General features: G+C 43.6%; 1 protein-coding gene across 12 annotated transcripts in view; it reads right to left on the minus strand.

Moving 5' to 3' along the window:
• dock9b (dedicator of cytokinesis 9b) overlaps positions 1-17,742 on the minus strand; it is a 54,748-nt gene that overhangs the window by 5,552 nt on the left and 31,454 nt on the right. For 7 of the 12 annotated variants that reach the window (XM_056431037.1, XM_056431041.1, XM_056431039.1 and 4 more), the window contains 28 exons: positions 17,059-17,145; positions 16,459-16,548; positions 16,217-16,332; positions 15,783-15,852; positions 15,551-15,676; positions 14,644-14,715; positions 14,408-14,554; positions 14,157-14,240; positions 13,937-14,048; positions 13,627-13,805; positions 13,404-13,511; positions 13,172-13,283; positions 11,661-11,791; positions 10,326-10,440; positions 10,155-10,221; positions 10,026-10,073; positions 9,460-9,596; positions 8,342-8,457; positions 8,118-8,255; positions 7,825-8,007; positions 7,629-7,742; positions 6,612-6,827; positions 6,471-6,528; positions 5,067-5,173; positions 4,388-4,510; positions 4,086-4,199; positions 2,426-2,572; positions 1,673-1,883 (listed from right to left, as the gene is read on the minus strand). In XM_056431037.1, the coding sequence (XP_056287012.1) occupies positions 1,673-1,883; positions 2,426-2,572; positions 4,086-4,199; positions 4,388-4,510; positions 5,067-5,173; positions 6,471-6,528; positions 6,612-6,827; positions 7,629-7,742; positions 7,825-8,007; positions 8,118-8,255; positions 8,342-8,457; positions 9,460-9,596; positions 10,026-10,073; positions 10,155-10,221; positions 10,326-10,440; positions 11,661-11,791; positions 13,172-13,283; positions 13,404-13,511; positions 13,627-13,805; positions 13,937-14,048; positions 14,157-14,240; positions 14,408-14,554; positions 14,644-14,715; positions 15,551-15,676; positions 15,783-15,852; positions 16,217-16,332; positions 16,459-16,548; positions 17,059-17,145 (3,328 nt within the window). Of the gene's footprint in view, positions 1-1,653; positions 1,884-2,425; positions 2,573-3,818; positions 3,860-4,085; positions 4,200-4,387; positions 4,511-5,013; positions 5,174-6,470; positions 6,529-6,611; positions 6,828-7,628; positions 7,743-7,824; positions 8,008-8,117; positions 8,256-8,341; positions 8,458-9,459; positions 9,597-10,025; positions 10,074-10,154; positions 10,222-10,325; positions 10,441-11,660; positions 11,792-13,171; positions 13,284-13,403; positions 13,512-13,626; positions 13,806-13,936; positions 14,049-14,156; positions 14,241-14,407; positions 14,555-14,643; positions 14,716-15,550; positions 15,677-15,782; positions 15,853-16,216; positions 16,333-16,458; positions 16,549-17,058; positions 17,146-17,742 lie in introns of those variants that run through there. The other 5 variants (XM_056431044.1, XM_056431040.1, XR_008833637.1 and 2 more) reach the window with 4 other exon arrangements.

The following is a 17,742-nucleotide window of genomic DNA, read 5'->3' on the forward strand; positions in this document are numbered from 1 at the left end:
CATGTGCTTTAGAGGGAGGACGACGTCATGTGCTTTAGAGGGAGGATGACATCATGTGCTTTAGAGGGAGGACGACATCATGTGCTTTAGAGGGAGGATGACGTCATGTGCTTTAGAGGGAGGATGACGTGCTTTAGAGGGAGGATGACGTCATGTGCTTTAGAGGGAGGATGACGTCATGTGCTTTAGAGGGAGGATGACATCATGTGCTTTAGAGGGAGGATGGCGTCATGTGCTTTAGAGGGAGGACGACATCATGTGCTTTAGAGGGAGGATGACATCATGTGCTTTAGAGGGAGGATGACGTCATGTGCTTTAGAGGGAGGATGACATCATGTGCTTTAGAGGGAGGATGACATGTGCTTTAGAGGGAGGATGACGTCATGTGCTTTAGAGGGAGGATGACGTCATGTGCTTTAGAGGGAGGATGACATCATGTGCTTTAGAGGGAGGATGACGTCATGTGCTTTAGAGGGAGGATGACGTTATGTGCTTTAGAGGGAGGATGGCATCATGTGCTTTAGAGGGAGGATGACATCATGTGCTTTAGAGGGAGGATGACGTCATGTGCTTTAGAGGGAGGATGACGTCATGTGCTTTAGAGGGAGGATGACATCATGTGCTTTAGAGGGAGGATGATGTCATGTGCTTTAGAGGGAGGATGACGTGCTTTAGAGGGAGGATGACATCATGTGCTTTAGAGGGAGGATGACGTCATGTGCTTTAGAGGGAGGATGACGTCATGTGCTTTAGAGGGAGGATGACATCATGTGCTTTAGAGGGAGGACGACATCATGTGCTTTAGAGGGAGGATGACGTCATGTGCTTTAGAGGGAGGATGACATCATGTGCTTTAGAGGGAGGATGGCGTCATATGCTTTAGAGGGAGGATGACATCATGTGCTTTAGAGGGAGGATGACATCATGTGCTTTAGAGGGAGGATGACATCATGTGCTTTAGAGGGAGGATGACGTCATGTGCTTTAGAGGGAGGATGACATCATGTGCTTTAGAGGTAGGATGACATCATGTGCTTTAGAGGGAGGATGACGTCATGTGCTTTAGAGGGAGGATGGCGTCATGTGCTTTAGAGGGAGGATGACATCATGTGCTTTAGAGGGAGGATGACGTCATGTGCTTTAGAGGGAGGATGACATCATGTGCTTTAGAGGGAGGATGATGTAATGTGCTTTAGAGGGAGGATGGCGTCATGTGCTTTAGAGGGAGGATGACGTCATGTGCTTTAGAGGGAGGATGACATCATGTGCTTTAGAGGGAGGACGACGTCATGTGCTTTAGAGGGAGGATGACATCATGTGCTTTAGAGGGAGGATGACATCATGTGCTTTCGAGGGAGGATGATGTAATGTGCTTTCGAGGGAGGACGACGTCATGTGCTTTAGAGTTTGTTTAGAGTAAAAGCATCACGAAGCTGACAATGAGACACGTGTTTTCACCTTGTTGTGATATTAACCGTGCGTTGTCACGGTCACAATCAGTCAGTGTGATTAATAACGAGATAACACCTGAACTTTCCGATGAAGTGCACGGGACAATAAATAATGAACCTCGTGTGGCCTGATTTTAGCGTTTCAGGTGACTGACAGGCACCTGAGGATAACAGAGCGCCGTTGTGGCTCTCTGCTCCCTGACCTTGACATGCTCGACATACTGGTGAGGACGGTCCTCCGCTTGCACTGCTCATCCACGCCGCCCTGCTTCTTGCCCGACACGGTGAACGGCGTCTCGAAGACGAAGCGCCGGATGTTGTGGCTCTTCTCGAAGTCGCTCTTCCTGTCCTCCAGCTCCTTGTCGTCCAGGTGGGCCGTGACGTGGGTCACCTGGATGTAGGCGTACTTGGAGTCCAGGTCCTTCGGGTTCACCTGTGGGTTCACAAAGAGGCTTTTATTTAGAATCATTAAAAAAAAAGATGCAATGTGATAATTGGTTAGATTTAAAGGTGCAGGTACATATTTTTAAGCTTTGAACCGAGGCAGGCGAGCTGTGCACCTCTGTTTCCAGTCTTTGTGCTAAGCTAACGTCTCCTGGCTTCAAGAGTGAGTATCAATCCTTGTCACTGCAAGTGGAACCGTCTCACATTACATACACAGCCATGTGATCCATCATCAATACAACACATATTGCTTATAGCAGCCTTAAAGGGGACATCATGCTCATTTTCAGATCATACATGTTCATATGCTTTCATGTTAAAATAGTTTTTCAAGTGCTGTCTGTCTGAATAAACCTCTTTCTGAAGCGCCTGTCTCTTTAAGGGAGTGAGGAAGGAACGATGTATGAAAAGAAAAAATTAAAACTTTGAATTCACAAGTGTTCCTGAACGCCACCCGTGAATTCTGCACAAGTGTCAGGGACGCCCGCGTCACCATCAGTCCTAGACACTCACACACAGATGGGCTCCCACCTTGCTCGAGTCCTGGATGATCTTCACGTTCTCCTGACCGAACTTGTCGGAGTAGAGCTTCAGGAGCCTCTGGGAGATCTCAGACAGCGGGGTGAACTTGGGCTCCTTGTAGATGTACTCCTTTCCGTCTTCATCCTCAAAGAAGCCCTGAGGAGGAAGAGGAGGAGGAAGTCAAGTGAAGAGCGTGAGGCCACTTGGTCACCTGTAGCTTCAAGTCAATCCTTGAAAAAGTGTAATCCTTGTTTCATTGCTTTTGCAATTTTTCGATTAATTTCATTTTTTGAATATGAAAAGAGACCGAACTTTTAACACGGGTCGTTCTTTTTCAAGATTTGACAACTTAGGACCTACAAAGACAAAACACACGTTTGACTCCGACAAACGAAATAGTCCCCAAACAAAATGTTGCTGAAGAAAACCCATAAAAGAGATTGAAGTGAGATATAAGACACAACTACATGTTTTACAGAAAACAGTCGGATCTTAATTGTTTTTTCTCCTGTCTGGAAAAAAGTGGAAACAAGTTTTTTCCTGGATAAACATTCTGAATTCCTGTAAAAGAAAAATTTGACTGTGAACAAGTGGGTAAATTTTTTTGGGTGCCAAAATAGTTTTTCAAAATGCTTTTCTGTGAAAGCACATTGCCAGGTGATTTAGTTTGTTGTTGTAATACACATGTTGGCCATAAGAGGCACAACTTTTAAATCGGAAGAAAATAGGAAATAAAGCCTTTTCTTTTTTTCTTCTTCCAAGTAGGTTTTAATTACATAACTCTATAAACACACACTCTCCGTACAGTGTGTTTCGAGGTTAAATTAAAACTCTCAGTTGAACACTTTAGTCTTTTCTGTTTTTACAATAACCTCCTTCGCCACAAACATTGGAGAGAAAACATTTTTTAAATCGACAAAGCAGAATTATTTGACCTCACTAACACCAATCAAACCAAGAAACACAAACATTCAAATAGGAATCCATCACCACATGCTAATAACGTAACAACGGAGTGGAGAGGGAGAATGATAACAACAGGCGTGCATCTCCAGCTGTCACCTCCCAAACAACACTGGATTCAAGCAGCACTCAGTCAGGTATCCATGGAAAAGCACACAGAGTTGTGTGTGTGGAGCAGGCCAGGATAACCACTGTCGGGGGAGGGGGGTGCACACTTTTGCCAGTTTGCTTATATTATAACAGTAACACTTAAAAATACACTTTAGTTGTTGCATAAGTCAAAACATCTGCATTGAAATGACCACCGCCGAGTTAAACGTCGGCTACGTCCTGTCACTGATCAATGACATCATCGGACAGTTTAATGGAGCAAGCACATGGAAGAGAAGCCCAGGTTAACACACACACACACACACAGCGGAACCTTTTACACACTTACCGCAGCCTTGGAGTGGGGAGGAGAGAAGAAGACACACATCTCTATGAAAAGGATAGCATTATTCAAAGGCCTGTGTGTGTGTGTGTGTGTGTGTGTGTGTGTGTGTGTTTGTACAGAATGTGCATACAGGCAAATGGAAGGAGATGACATAACCATCACGCCGATAATAAAGAGTTTGGATTAAGAAATCATGTTTGCAGTGTATTGTCTTTGTTTGCTTTTTCATTGTTATTGTTTTTTTGTCTCTTGGAAGCTCCGCCCCCTTACCTGTCCAAAAAAGGCCACTCTGAAGTAGGTGCCCAGCAGTCTTTTGCCAGAGTGCATCACCTCCATCACTTTAGTGTAGGCACGGTGGAGGGTATCATACAGGTGAGTCAGTTTCTGTTAAAGAAATTACAAAATTCAAATGTAGTCTATTAAAAAGAGCAAGGTTGCATATATTTCTTCTTTTGTAAAATACACGGTCTCCATTTATAACTTCTCAACACAAAATGAACAAGTCAAACCGTATATAGAGCATATCCTTGTGTATCTATCGCGGGGTTATTGGAATTATAAGTTGCTCTTACCTCAAAGTCCCGGCGCTGCTCGTAGATGGGGATGATGAGCCTGTAGACGTCAGCGATGAGCTCGTAACGCTCCGCCTTCCAGAGGCCGTCAGCGCACTCCTCCAACAGCTCCATCAGCACCTCCTGGACAGACACACACATGGACACACATTCACCTCCCCGCATGTCTCGGCTCTGGTTATTATTTAATTGCTGCAAAGAGGGGACATTTGGGAGAGTTGTTATTGGTCTAGAGGCTCCAAACTGAGCTCAGTGTTCCTGTAGAGACAGCCGGCGTGGGGAGGAAGCGGATCCATCATCTCCTTTATTTTTTTTATTGGGGCATGAGCTTGTAAAGAGAAAAAAATGTGTTTTTTTTATTGCTTCCCGGTCTGTTGACCGACTCCTAAAAAAGAATTGCACCGGCGAGAGGCCTGGTCTCGGCCCGCTAAGGAAGCCCTGAACACCTCCAGGCGTGCTGGCCTTGAGGTCGTTGTTTTCTCAAAGTGATAAACAACACATGTACCGAGCTCCGGCTCAAAGTCTACACTTCGCCTCCCAACTAAACAGAGCCATAGATACTCTGACACAGATAAGTGAGTGAGTGTGTGACACGTGACGCCAACGAGCAGCTGGAGAACACACACATCCTCAACGCCGGGTTCACATGGCGCCGGGCGGGTGGAGGACTCCACGGTACCTCGTTGAAGTGGACGTCCTGCATCCCGACGTCCTCCATCATGGCCGCCTCCTCGTCGATGTTGGGGGTGGTGACGCGGAAGGCCGAGCAGCCCTGCCTGAACATGCCTAGCAGGCGGAGAGGAAGGGCGAGGGTTTATTTAAGGTAATACAAAAATAATACAGAAATTCATTTTCATTTCACGTAAATACGCGAAAAATAACCAACAGATTGGAAATATGAATACGACATTTGCAGGTAAATGGAGGTTAATAACAAACAGACGTTTGGAATGTTTCATTGACACAACATTTCTCGAATATGGCGGCATATATAAAACATAACTTCTTGCATTAAATAAAGAAAGAACCATTTTGACATGTCAAGGTGACATGCCAACATGTACAGTAGCTCATGTACCTGTCAGTGACACACCCACGACATAAGGATGTCATGTGTTTAAAAATATGAAAATATATATATATTCATATGGTTATACATGTATTGATTGATTTTTTTTTTGCTACTGTTGCACAACAAAGTTCCCGCAATTATCATCATGGGCCCTCACAGGACATGGGGGCGGATGCAAAATTCACGCACATTTTTCACGCTATATTTGGAATATTCTTACCGCTTTACATTGCCATGCAAAAACAAACCAATATAGGGAGACGTAGACCAGCTCCTCATGTTCTGTGAGATAAAACTTCAGTTTTTGTCAAAGGAGTCTGGTGAATTTGAAGATTTTTTTTTTTTTTTAAGTGGCTCATATACATTTCGCTGCTGACCTAAAATTCCCCAAAATCCCTCAAAACCCTAAAAATGGAGGGGAACTTCTGTGGGCCTGAAAAAGTGCTGATGCTTAGAATTCCTCTGCCACTTTCATCGTGTGCAGAGTTTTCATAAAGCAAAGTACAATAAACTAGTGACCCGTCCCGTTGTACAACAGGGGTTTGACATGAGAAGGCTCGTGAGAGGGGGGGCTCTTATCTAGGGACGGAGCAGGTGACCCTTGGACGAGCACTCAGGTGGAGGGTGTATCTCCATGTGTTTGTATACGTGTTTGGAACACGCCTGGAAATACATACGCAGTAAAAGAACCAAGAAGTGTGAAGAGTAAGCAAATAAAAGATGAAACATCTCCTCTATAAAAATGAGGGAATCTGCATTAACTTGTGCAACATTATTGTGTAAGATATACATCTTTTTATTGCTGAGCATCATTTCATACAAGTGAATCTAATCTATTTTTATTGCGTTTGATTGACAATTGTAGTTGTGGATAATCTTCCGTCTCTTGTGTTAAACTTTTGCCACGTACAGAGGCCCTATAATGAGTCTTGCAGGGCCTCTGTACATTGATTGTCAAAGTTCAACTGGTCAGCGGATATTTATTATAAAAGGAAGCGTGCTTCTACTCACCTTTCCTCCACAGGTACTCCGCTACCAGGGCAGCAACGTGCACGTAGCACATGGCGGCCTGCGAGGTGGAGGAGACACACGCAGCTTAGCACCACGATGCTCCACTGACGTGGGGAAGCAGTCAAGAGATATAAAAATGACCTCTGAGAAATCTCCGTTCTTGTTGTGGATGCGGGCCATGCTGTCCAGCCAGGTCTTGCGTAGCTCGGGCGTGCTGGTGTAGGACTTGGCCAAGCTGTACTGGAGGTCCACCAGCATCTCGGGGTCGTTCTCGTGCTCCTTCATCTGCTCCGTGGCCATCAGCACCGTCCTGATGCGCTTGGTCAGGTCCTTCACGTCGGACGGAAATGCTGTGTGCTACAATGGCACGACATTAGTTCCTCTATTCAATTCAGTTCATTTTGTATAGCCTAAAATCACAAATTACGAATAGGCCTCAGAGGGCTTTACAGTCTGTACACATAGACATCCCTGACCTTTGACCTCACATCAGAAAAAACCCTGTGAAGAACCCTCCAGAAGAGCAACAGAGGAGGATCAGAAGAAGAGATGTCGTGTGACCAGAGGGAAGCGCTACAGTTACATAAACACTTTCAATCAATATGACATGAATAATGAGTAATAGGAATGGACCACGATCCAGATTTCCACAATCCAGAAGGAAGTAGAGATATGGGGGGGGGGGGGGGCACCAGCAGGGCCATGGAGGCAGAAGGCATTGCGAAGGAGGCGGGGCCAATGAGGCAGGAATTGGCTTTTGTTAGCAAACGTGGTTAAAAAAAGCCAGTTGTTTTGTCTTTTTTTCCAATTTATTTGTCTTTGATTTTTGGTTTGTTGTTTTTCTAAATCATTCTGGTGATTAATTTTCTGAAGAATTAAAAATACAATAAAATTAAGATTTTACCAGCATAATCTTGAATCCCGATTTATTTTCTTTAATTTGTCATTTTCTTCCCGGATCTTTTGCTTGTGTTGTTGTAATACTCATTTCTGCCACAAGAGGATAAAGTTCAGCACTAGCATATATTCTAAGTAGGACTAAGATTCATGTGTTCTTCCAGGTGAGAAGATAATAACAGTATCATCTCCATGCACTCTAGGCCAACACGGGGTCCATGTTTTACAAAGGTGTGTCAGTCAACCCTCCCAGAAGCTCACCTTGATGCTCTTGTCACTGTTGGCACAGTTGTTGATGATGGAGAGCGACTGCTGGAAACGGGTCCCCCCGATGCCGATGACATCGGCAATCAGCTGACTGACGGCGATGACCACCTGCGGGCAGAAACCGACAGAAATCAAAGTGATGCGTGACCTGCGAGGTCACGGGGCGTTCCTCACGCGTGGCCACGCCTACCTGCAGGTGTGTTCGGACGAAGGACTTGCGTCCCGTGTAGTCAAAGTTGCTTTTCATGAGGAAGTAGAGGAGATGGGCGGCGTCGCTGCGGATGGAGCTCAGCTTGGAGTTGCAGCACTTGAGGATTTCATAGCACAGAGAGGCGCACATGTCGGCCCGGCCATCGAAGAAGGTGCAGGGGAACTGGAGAGAGAAAGAGAGAGAGAAAGAGAGGAAGTAATGCAGGTTTTAGGAAAGATGATATTCAAGACAAAATGTCCTTATCTCTGTAGCCACCCACACTTTGAAATCACCTTGTAGATGAAGTTCCTCAGGGAGGTGAAGACCTGTTTGAGGGCGGCCTCGGACTGAGGGATCTGCAGGAAGCACAGGTGCACCTGGAACACTTTCTTCATCAGGGGGTTGTGACCGAGGTCCGAATGCAGCTGCGTCTGAGGACACAGCAGAGCGCGTCGGACCGAACCAGAACCCCGAGTGCGGTGCATCGCGGCCGCTTTGTGCCCAGACGGATTGATACCTTGAAGCCCATGATGAAGATGCTGAGCGTGTCCAGCACCGTCAGACAGACCTCGGTGGACACGTTGGCCTCCAGCAGGCACTGGCTGCTCACGTCTGCGTCCGTGTGCGAGTACACTGGAGGAGATGTGGCTTCATTACAGCGATATTTGCCATCTACTTATATTCAATTCAGTTCATTTTGTATAGCACCAGATCACACATTTTCCTCGGAGGGCTTCATATTTCTGTTTGTCCATGGAAGGAGATAAGCTGTCATTGTGGTTGCAAATCTGACTGGCTGCCACTAGAGGTCAGTAAAAGACTTAGATTATAATTAAAAAGGATGTTGCATGTTATTAATCTGTGTTTTTAGTCACCTTCAGTTAGTAGACTGACACTGAGATGATTCCACGACTAGTTAGAGGTGCAAACTGTCTGAATTCACATTTAATCATGGACACTTTTGTGTGCAAATCATCTGGATTGCTGAATTATCTGCATTTCTACTAAAGTTTACAGGATTACATGACATAACATTTCCTTCAGCTGACGCTTTTATCCAAGGTGCATTCAACCAATGAGAGCACAAGCTCAGAATAACAATATCCAAGAGAGCCAAACGACGAAGTAAGTGCCACGTAAGAGCCCCTAAAGTGCCTTTTTCTTTTCTTCTGTTATTTAAGGTATTGTCGGAAAAACATATGTATTTTTAGTTTGCGGCGGAACATTTGGAGACTCTTTATCGGATAATACGGAAGCCCTGAGGGGCCGGTGTTTCTGATTTAGGAAAATAGGTGAAAAAGATTTAGCCAGAAAAGTATTTCTAAGTTCCTTACATTTTTTTTCTATGAAGTTGGTAGAAAAATAAAAAAGTGTTTCACAGGGATCATTTTGACTACTTTTTTTAGTTTTTTGCTATAAAAAAAGGATTAAAAAACAACATTTGGCAGATCACCTTTTTGTTGTTGTTGTCGTCAGTATCTGTTTGAATTCACTTAACTTGCTAAAATGTGCAATATATAACAGTACACCTGCTAATAGCCCCAGTGGAAATGAACAGGAACCATAGAACGGGATGTTTTAACATCGTTAAATATAAAAGTCACTATTTGTTTGAGTGCCCAACAAACATCTTACTGTTGTTGAAGGTGTGAGCGTTCTCCAGAGTCCCCAGCTGCTGAAGGCGGGCGTGCAAGATCCCAGCCCTGTTACGAGACACGGGTAGAGTCAGAGACTTCCTGTCGGGGGCGACAGGCCCCGCCCCCTCCTGGCTCCTGTTGGCGGGAGAGAAATGCCAGTTGAGCTCACAGGACATCAAAGTCACGGCTCAGATGAAGAGGCGCGGAGGGATCGGGTGGTCGCAAATGAAATGAGGGAATATCTCAACGTTAAACAGCGAGAGGACGGAAACACAGCAGATGAACGAGCATCACGCCATCGACGGGACGGAAACACAGCAATGTCTTACCCATGCAGGAGGGGCGGCGAGATTAATCACAAAACAACGGGCCAGCGGTGTTACAGAAGAGGGAACAAGCCAAAAGGCAAAAAAAGGGGTTAAAAGGTCCAGTGGGTGCCGGAGTTTGTGACCCTGAGTCATATTGTTGCATAGATAATGAACAAAATGAGTTTAAAGTTTAAGAATCAATTCATGAATTCAGTTTAAAAGTGAAAAACGTGAATGACGCCCGTGAAGACTTTACCTGACGATGAATCTCTTCCCCATGTATCTGAACTGATAGAGGCAGACTCTGCGGGGGAAGCACAGAACAGGGAAGTCAAGCCTCTGAAGTCACGTCCACGTCATCATAGAGAGGCTGTCATGTACTCACTCTATCAATGTGAAGAAGTCCGTCAGTTCGGACGGAGCGGCTTTGTTCCAGTATGCAAAAAGAGCCTCTGAGGTGAGGAGACGGTGAGAAAAGATTACAATGGAACCGGCTGTTCATGTGGACCTCATGTGTGTATGTGTGTGTGTGTGTGTGTGTGTAGGGCCGCCCTACCCTCTGACATGCTCTTGAGGATGTGCAGGAAGCACATGAGCACGTTTTTGATCTCGTCCCGGTCCAGTTTGTTGCAGCGCAGCACGGCGCTGCCCAGAGCCGAGGCGCACTGGGACTGATGAGGAGGAGGAAGAGCGGGGCGAGGAGAGAGAAGATGGAGTTATTGGGGAGAAGAGTTGCAGGAAAATGGAAACTCCGAAAAGAGATAAAAGAACGTCACTCTCAAGAAACCCAAACTTCAGAGGTGAGAAATGGCTCGGCGTTGGGAAAAGCACGCTCACTCCCTGATGCGGGACACTCAGAAGTGAGGAAGGGTTTTGGCCGTATTGTACAGACGTGTGCATTTGCTTTTGGTCTCTAAGATGTTATCGTTCCACGCAAGAAAGCATCAGATCGGGTTTTATCGGCCACAAATTTCCTGTACAAATTGTAGCCAGAAGTCTCCGACGGAGAGGTCACCCGAGGTCAAACAGAATACTTGTATCGGTGTGTTTTCCCCGTGACTTCCGGCGCCTTTGCCGAGGTCACTGACGCCGTGCCGCGGCGGGACAGGCGGAGGCCCGGAGAGGAGGGAGAAGTCCATGGTGACCCGCTTGGTCGCGCGGTTCAGAGGTGGGACTCGGCCCCCCGGCTCCAGGGGGAGAGGGGGCACATTGACAGAGTGCCTCCTGGGAAATCTCTCTCTTGGATGGGGTTGGGTGGTGACAGAGCAAAGGGAAGGGGAGTGGGAGCTCTGGAGGGAGGAGAGCGTGGATGTCCAAGAGGGGAAGAGGATCACATTTATGGGAGAGCTTTGCAAACTATCCACCGTCACCCTGATGTAACGTGGCATCATTCTACATTATACACATATCGACCAATAGGATTCCAGGACTTTAAACCAAATTTCCATGACCAAACATTGTGAGAAAAACAAGTGAGAAAACATCATATTTAACTAACAAAGAGAATTCCAAAGCATACAGTATATAACCTTAAATGACCCAAATGAATAAGAGACAATAGTTTGATTAGAAGTATAAACATTTCTGTCTTTTCAGTTACGGTGCGTTCACTTGCAACGTGGAAAATTTGCGAGTATGAAAGAGCGTATGCTGGCTTATACTTTGAGCGTCATTCTTTTTAAAAGTCTATTCATTATTTAAAATCTGCGTAAATGCCCAAATGGATATGACACATTTCCATGACTTTTCTAAAACTTTGGGGATTTTTTCCCCCAGAACTTTTTCTGGCCTGGAAATAACCATTTTGAAGTTCCATGACTTTTTCCACGGCTTTTACTACAACGCAAATATGGCAAATGAAGAGGTCGTCCCGCCACGTTCAAGTACCCACCTTCTCCAGGGAGTTGGTCTTGTCACTGCTCTTGTCCAGCAGGCTGTTTCCAGAGTCGGTGGAGACCAGAGAGCCTCTGGAGTCTGCATGCTGCACTGAGCTGATGTTGGGAGTGGAGCTGTGAGGGGAGGCTACGGGGACAAGAGGACGACAAAATATATACATTTCGGGCATGTCAGAAGATGGGATTTCATCTACAGTGTACAAGTTGACATCCAGAAGAGTGGGTACATTTGCTGCCAACCCCCCACATACGCTACATTATAAACAGACCCACAGATTCAAACACACATACGTGTTTTTGTCTTTTTCTGGTCATTTTAAATCCCTTTATAGTAATTTAAGGCCTCTTGTTGGTCACATTGTATCTCTTTGTAGTCACATTGTATCTCTTTGTAGTCCTTTTATATCTCGTTGCAGTCACATTGTATTTCGTTGTAGTCACATTGTATCCCTTTGTAGTCATTTTATATCTCGTTGTAGTCACATTGCATCTCTTTGTCGTCACATTGTATCTCGGTCACATTGTATCTCTTTGTAGTCATTTGATATCTCTTTGTAGTCATTTGATATCTCTTTGTAGTCACATTGCATCTCTTTGTAGTCATTTTATATCTCGTTGTAGTCACATTGTATTTCGTTGTAGTCACATTGTATCCCTTTGTAGTCATTTTATATCTCGTTGTAGTCACATTGTATCCCTTTGTAGTCATTTTATATCTCGTTGTAGTCACATTGCATCTCTTTGTAGTCACATTGTATCTCGTTGTAGTCACATTGTATCTCTTTGTAGTCACATTGTATCTCGTTGTAGTCACATTGTATCTCTTTGTAGTCACATTGTATCTCGTTGTAGTCACATTGTATTTCGTTGTAGTCACATTGTATCTCTTTGTAGTCACATTGCATCTCTTTGTAGTCACATTGTATCTCGTTGTAGTCACATTGTATCTCTTTGTAGTCACATTGTATCTCGTTGTAGTCACATTGTATTTCGTTGTAGTCACATTGTATCTCTTTGTAGTCACATTGTATCTCTTTGTAGTCATTTTATATCTCTTTGTAGTCACATTGCATCTCTTTGTAGTCACATTGTATCTCTTTGTAGTCATTTTATATCTCGTTGTAGTCACATTGTATTTCGTTGTAGTCACATTGTATCCCTTTGTAGTCATTTTATATCTCGTTGTAGTCACATTGCATCTCTTTGTAGTCACATTGTATCTCGTTGTAGTCACATTGTATTTCGTTGTAGTCACATTGTATCTCTTTGTAGTCACATTGTATCTCTTTGTAGTCATTTAATATCTCTTTGTAGTCACATTGCATCTCTTTGTAGTCACATTGTATCTCGTTGTAGTCATTTTGGTGGGCGACGGTGGCTCAGTGGTGAGCAGGTCATCCTTACATCAGAGGATCAGCAGGAATGTCGACTCATTATGAAATTCCAGCTGCATCAGCTCTGACTTTGTGCCTCTTATGGTAAGTAAAGCAGTGGAGTGAGCATGTACCTGTTCCAGAGATGACTCCAAACACGTCTTTGTGGAGAGCATTTTCTATGCAGCTCCCAGGTTTCTGGGGGGTCACCATGAAGTTGGGTACCAGAGAGTCTTCCCTGGCATTCTGGGAGGGAGAGCGATAAAGTGAGCAAAAGCATATTTTCTGCTGAACCGACATACACTCAGTAATTCACACGTTTTTGAAGCAACTGTTCACTTTCCCACCACTAGAGGTCAGGCTTACATTGTGGTTGCTGAAGGGGGCGGACTCCTTCAAGTCAAGTCTGTACACATTCTCCTGGAGCAGACCAAACAGAGGGAGGTAGAGGGTGGCGAGTCTGGCCTGCTGGCTCTGGAATGACACAGGAGGTGCTAAAAAAAAGTGTGACCCAAAACCCCAACCATTTAGCCAAATTTTAAATAACCTCCGGGTGTTCAGAATACAGTAAAAGTGGCCGAGAACTCACTTTTGCTGCATAGCGGTCGTCGAAAGTGTGTTTGATCATCAGGCCCTTGAGCACCTGGATGGCGATCTGACGGATCTCTCGAAACTCCTGAAGAGCGCCACCCGCCTCCCTCAGCAGCAACCCCACCAGGAAGTGGTTTTGACAGAAGTCGTCAGTCAGAGAATAGTCCAGCTGAAGATCTGAGTCGGGCATCAGTCAGCAGGAGTAACATTCACATTGAAAGATTAAAAGACAGTGAGAGAACAGGATGCCGAAAAAACAAGCAGACTATAAATTGCCCTCCGCTTGGATAAAACTGTGTGTCATGTACCTTGGAACCTTTGAATTCTGCCTTTTCCAAAGGGCATGGGAAGATTAAGAGGGACATAGTGCTCATGGTTGCAAACAACGCGAAGGAACTCAAACTTGAATTCATACAAAGTCTGGAAGGCAAGAGAAAACACATTTTATGAAAGTTTGTATTGGCCTACAATTTGCTTTTAATGACTGGAATAAGAACATCATGGATGGTAGAAGGAAAGCATTTGAACCTTGGGGTCTCCAGGCATAAAGCAATTCATGTAGTTATTGATCTGCTTGAATATGAAGCCTCTGTCCATGAAAGTGAAGCAGCGCTGAGTGAAAAGGGGAATGAAAGATTAGAAATCAGGATTTCTTTGGGTTTCTCGCTGCATAAATTATAATAATGTATAAATATCTGCATTAAGGATGATTTGTACACATCTCTACCGGCCTGAAACCAAAGGGACATTTTTGTAAAAATCTACATATCAGGGCCCACCTTGATGAAAACGGCCAGGCTGTGATTGGCATTGCGAGCTGCATCCAGGTTATCCTTGTATTTCTGGGTGATGTGTGGCATCAGCATATTCACGAGAGTCTCCGCTGCATGGTGAAAGGAAGCCGAGAAACGCAGGTTCCTGGAGAGCTGGAGGAGGGAAGCACAAATAAAAGAGGGGGAGGATTGAGACTCCGAGGAAAATAAGTAAGAGAAAGGTAGACAAAAAGAAGACCGACCTTGACCTTCCCGCTCTCGATGAGATAATGAGCCATTGATTTCACCAGAGCTTCAAAGAAGTACCATGAATACTGCAACACAAACACAGTCACTGCAAAGAAAAAACCTGAAAGTAATTTACATCACTCGTATGTCAGTCAACCGCTGAGAATGCTATTATGCTACGCGTAACGTAGCATAATGTAACTTAGTGTAGCTTAACGTAGCGTAGGGTAACGTAGCTTAACATAGCTTAAAGTAGTGTAACGTAGCATAATGTCACATAACGTAATGTAGCTTAACGTAGTGTAGCTTAACGTAACGTAGGGTAACGTAGCGTAACATAGCTTAACATAGCTTAAAGTAGTGTAACGTAGCATAATGTCACATAGCGTAATGTAGCTTAACGTAGTGTAGCTTAACGTAACGTAGGGTAACGTAGCGTAACGTAGCTTAACATAGTTTAAAGGAGTATAACGTAGCATAATGTCACGTAGCGTAATCTATGTTATCGTAGTGTAGCTTTATGTAATGTAGCGTAACGTAGCTTAAAGGAGTGTAACGAAGCATAATGTCACGTAGCGTAATGTAGCTTATCGTAGTGTAGCTTAATGTAATGTAGGGTAACGTAGCGTAACGTAGCTTAACATAGCTTAAAGGAGTGTAACGTAGCATAATGTCACGTAGCGTAATGTAGCTTAACGTAATGTAGGAGCAGTAAGCATCAGATACATCCAGGTACCCCAAACCAGCTATCCTTTTCCATAAAAGCTAAACGGAAAAGCTAAACGGAATTAGCATGACATATTTATTATATACATGATTATATACATGATAAATAAATATGGATAGGTGTAAAATGATTTTCCTAAAAATAAATGCTTAAGAAAGAGTCATTGTCACCGTTAGTTAGGTAACAATAATTACCTTTAGCAGCTTGTTGCTGGTTAGGAAGTCTGTGGACGGCTTGAGAATGGCCGTCATGGCTTTAGCTAGCTCCTCGTGAACTGTTTTTACATCGGTTGAGGAATAAGCATCCGGCTTGAACACATACTGAGAGAAAAAGAAAAATCTGATGTTATCAATTTACTTTCTCCAGAAACAGAGGAACATGCAAGAATATATCGTCATCATAAATACAGTGAGTGAAATACGGCACCTTGATATAAGATCTCAAATAATGTTCAAGCCCCTCTTCGTGGCACTGGGCCACAACATGAACCATCACCCTGAAGAGAAATAGAGAAGGATATAGAAATATAAAAGAATATACAGGGGGAATGAGGCTCACTGGGAGGAACGAGCCAAAGACAGGAAGTACATGTATTCCCTCTGAGGCACTAACACCTCATTTACACACTGCCTACACAGCTTCAAAGACTAGTCACACACACACACACGAGACATTCATGGGGTGTGCACGACATTGGTGAGCATCTAATGAGGAGCCCATTACAGAGAAACAGAGATGAGCGCGTTTATTATTTAAAATACCTATAAATATATTCCTCTTTGCTCGAAGCCTGTATTTCACACATGGGTGTATATGTGTGTGTGTGTGTGTGTGTGTGTGTGTGTGTGTGTGTGGTTTGCCTGGTCACGTTGACAGCCACATCCTCGTGTGTGGCTCTGGTTAGGACGCAGAACAGCTGGTTGAGGATGGTGGGCAGAAAGTTGACCATCACATGACCCTCCATCGCATGGAGACTCTGAGAGGATTAAGAAAATACAAATGATGTGTATATATTGAATGACCCTGGCTTGTCATATTCATTTAAATGCTAGAAATACAATATTGCGTTTGACGAGGTGTGTTTTGGGCGTTTTAGAAATACCTTCAGGTATTTAACCAGCTCCCCCTCTGAAGCTTGTTCTGACGTCTCCATAATTTGACAGTGGTGGAAAAAGTTGTGCAAGTGCTGATCCTAAAGGAAACATATTATTTTAATACATATTTTAATTTTAATTGACAATGAACAGATGATCCTAAAGGAAACAAATTATTTTAATACATATTATTATTTAAATGTACAACGAGCAGGTGATCCTAAGGGAAAAATATTATTTTAATAGATATTGTGCTTAAATTTAAAATGAACAGGTGATCCTAAAGGAAACAAATTATTTTAATACATATTATTATTTAAATGTGCAATGAGCAGGTGATCCTAAAGGAAACATATTATTTTAATAGATATTGTGCTTAAATTTAAAATGAACAGGTGATCCTAAAGGAAACATATTATTTTAATAGATATTTTTATTTAAATGTGCAATGAATAGGTGATCCTAAAGGGAAAAAAAATGTTGTATACATATTTTTATTTTAATTGACAATGAACAGCTGACCCTAAAGGAAATATATTATTTTAATACATATTTGTATTTAAATGTACAATGAGCAGGTGATAGTAATGGACATAACGTGCACCTACCTGAGTGTAAACCGTGGAGACGAGATGAGTTGAGACTCTGAACAGAGGTTTTCCTCCGTCGACCCATTTGATCTCCGAGCCAGAGTGCTGCAATGACGAGGCAGGTTTTGTGTTTATTTTTGAACAGATGGCCTACCAAACTACTTAGTAAATAGGCTGAACGTTGTCGGATCTAATTTTGAGAAGAGTGTTTCTTACTTGAAATTGATTGTTAGTCCTATTGAATATGCTAATCAGATTTCACAGGAATTTAATATGAAAGCATGTTGAACCTCTGCACGCCTCCAATCCAATCACCACGAATAAGATATTTATTCATTAACCAGGAGCTGCATCAGATCCTATGGGAATGTGAGTGGATGTGAATCCTTTAAACCAATTTGGAAAACTGTTTGAGAGCAAATACAGTAAAATACTTTGACCTACAAAGTGCCTTAAACGTGCATTCTTTATATTGTCCAGCAGGGGTTGAATCAATAAGTCAGATTGTATTCAAGTCTATGAGAAATAAAACTTCTCTCTTGATTTATTCCCTCAGTAAACATTGTGAACAGTTTATGTCTCAATCTCTAGCTTCAAGTATTCTTCAATACAGCATGATGTCATCATTTAGTACATTATTGTACATTTAGAGTCAAACAGACCATAAAGCATGATATGCTTTAGGGCGGGGCTACAAGGTGA

The sequence above is a fragment of the Pseudoliparis swirei genome, chromosome 14, assembly GCF_029220125.1.
Source record: "Pseudoliparis swirei isolate HS2019 ecotype Mariana Trench chromosome 14, NWPU_hadal_v1, whole genome shotgun sequence".
NCBI classification, from domain to species: domain Eukaryota; kingdom Metazoa; phylum Chordata; class Actinopteri; order Perciformes; family Liparidae; genus Pseudoliparis; species Pseudoliparis swirei.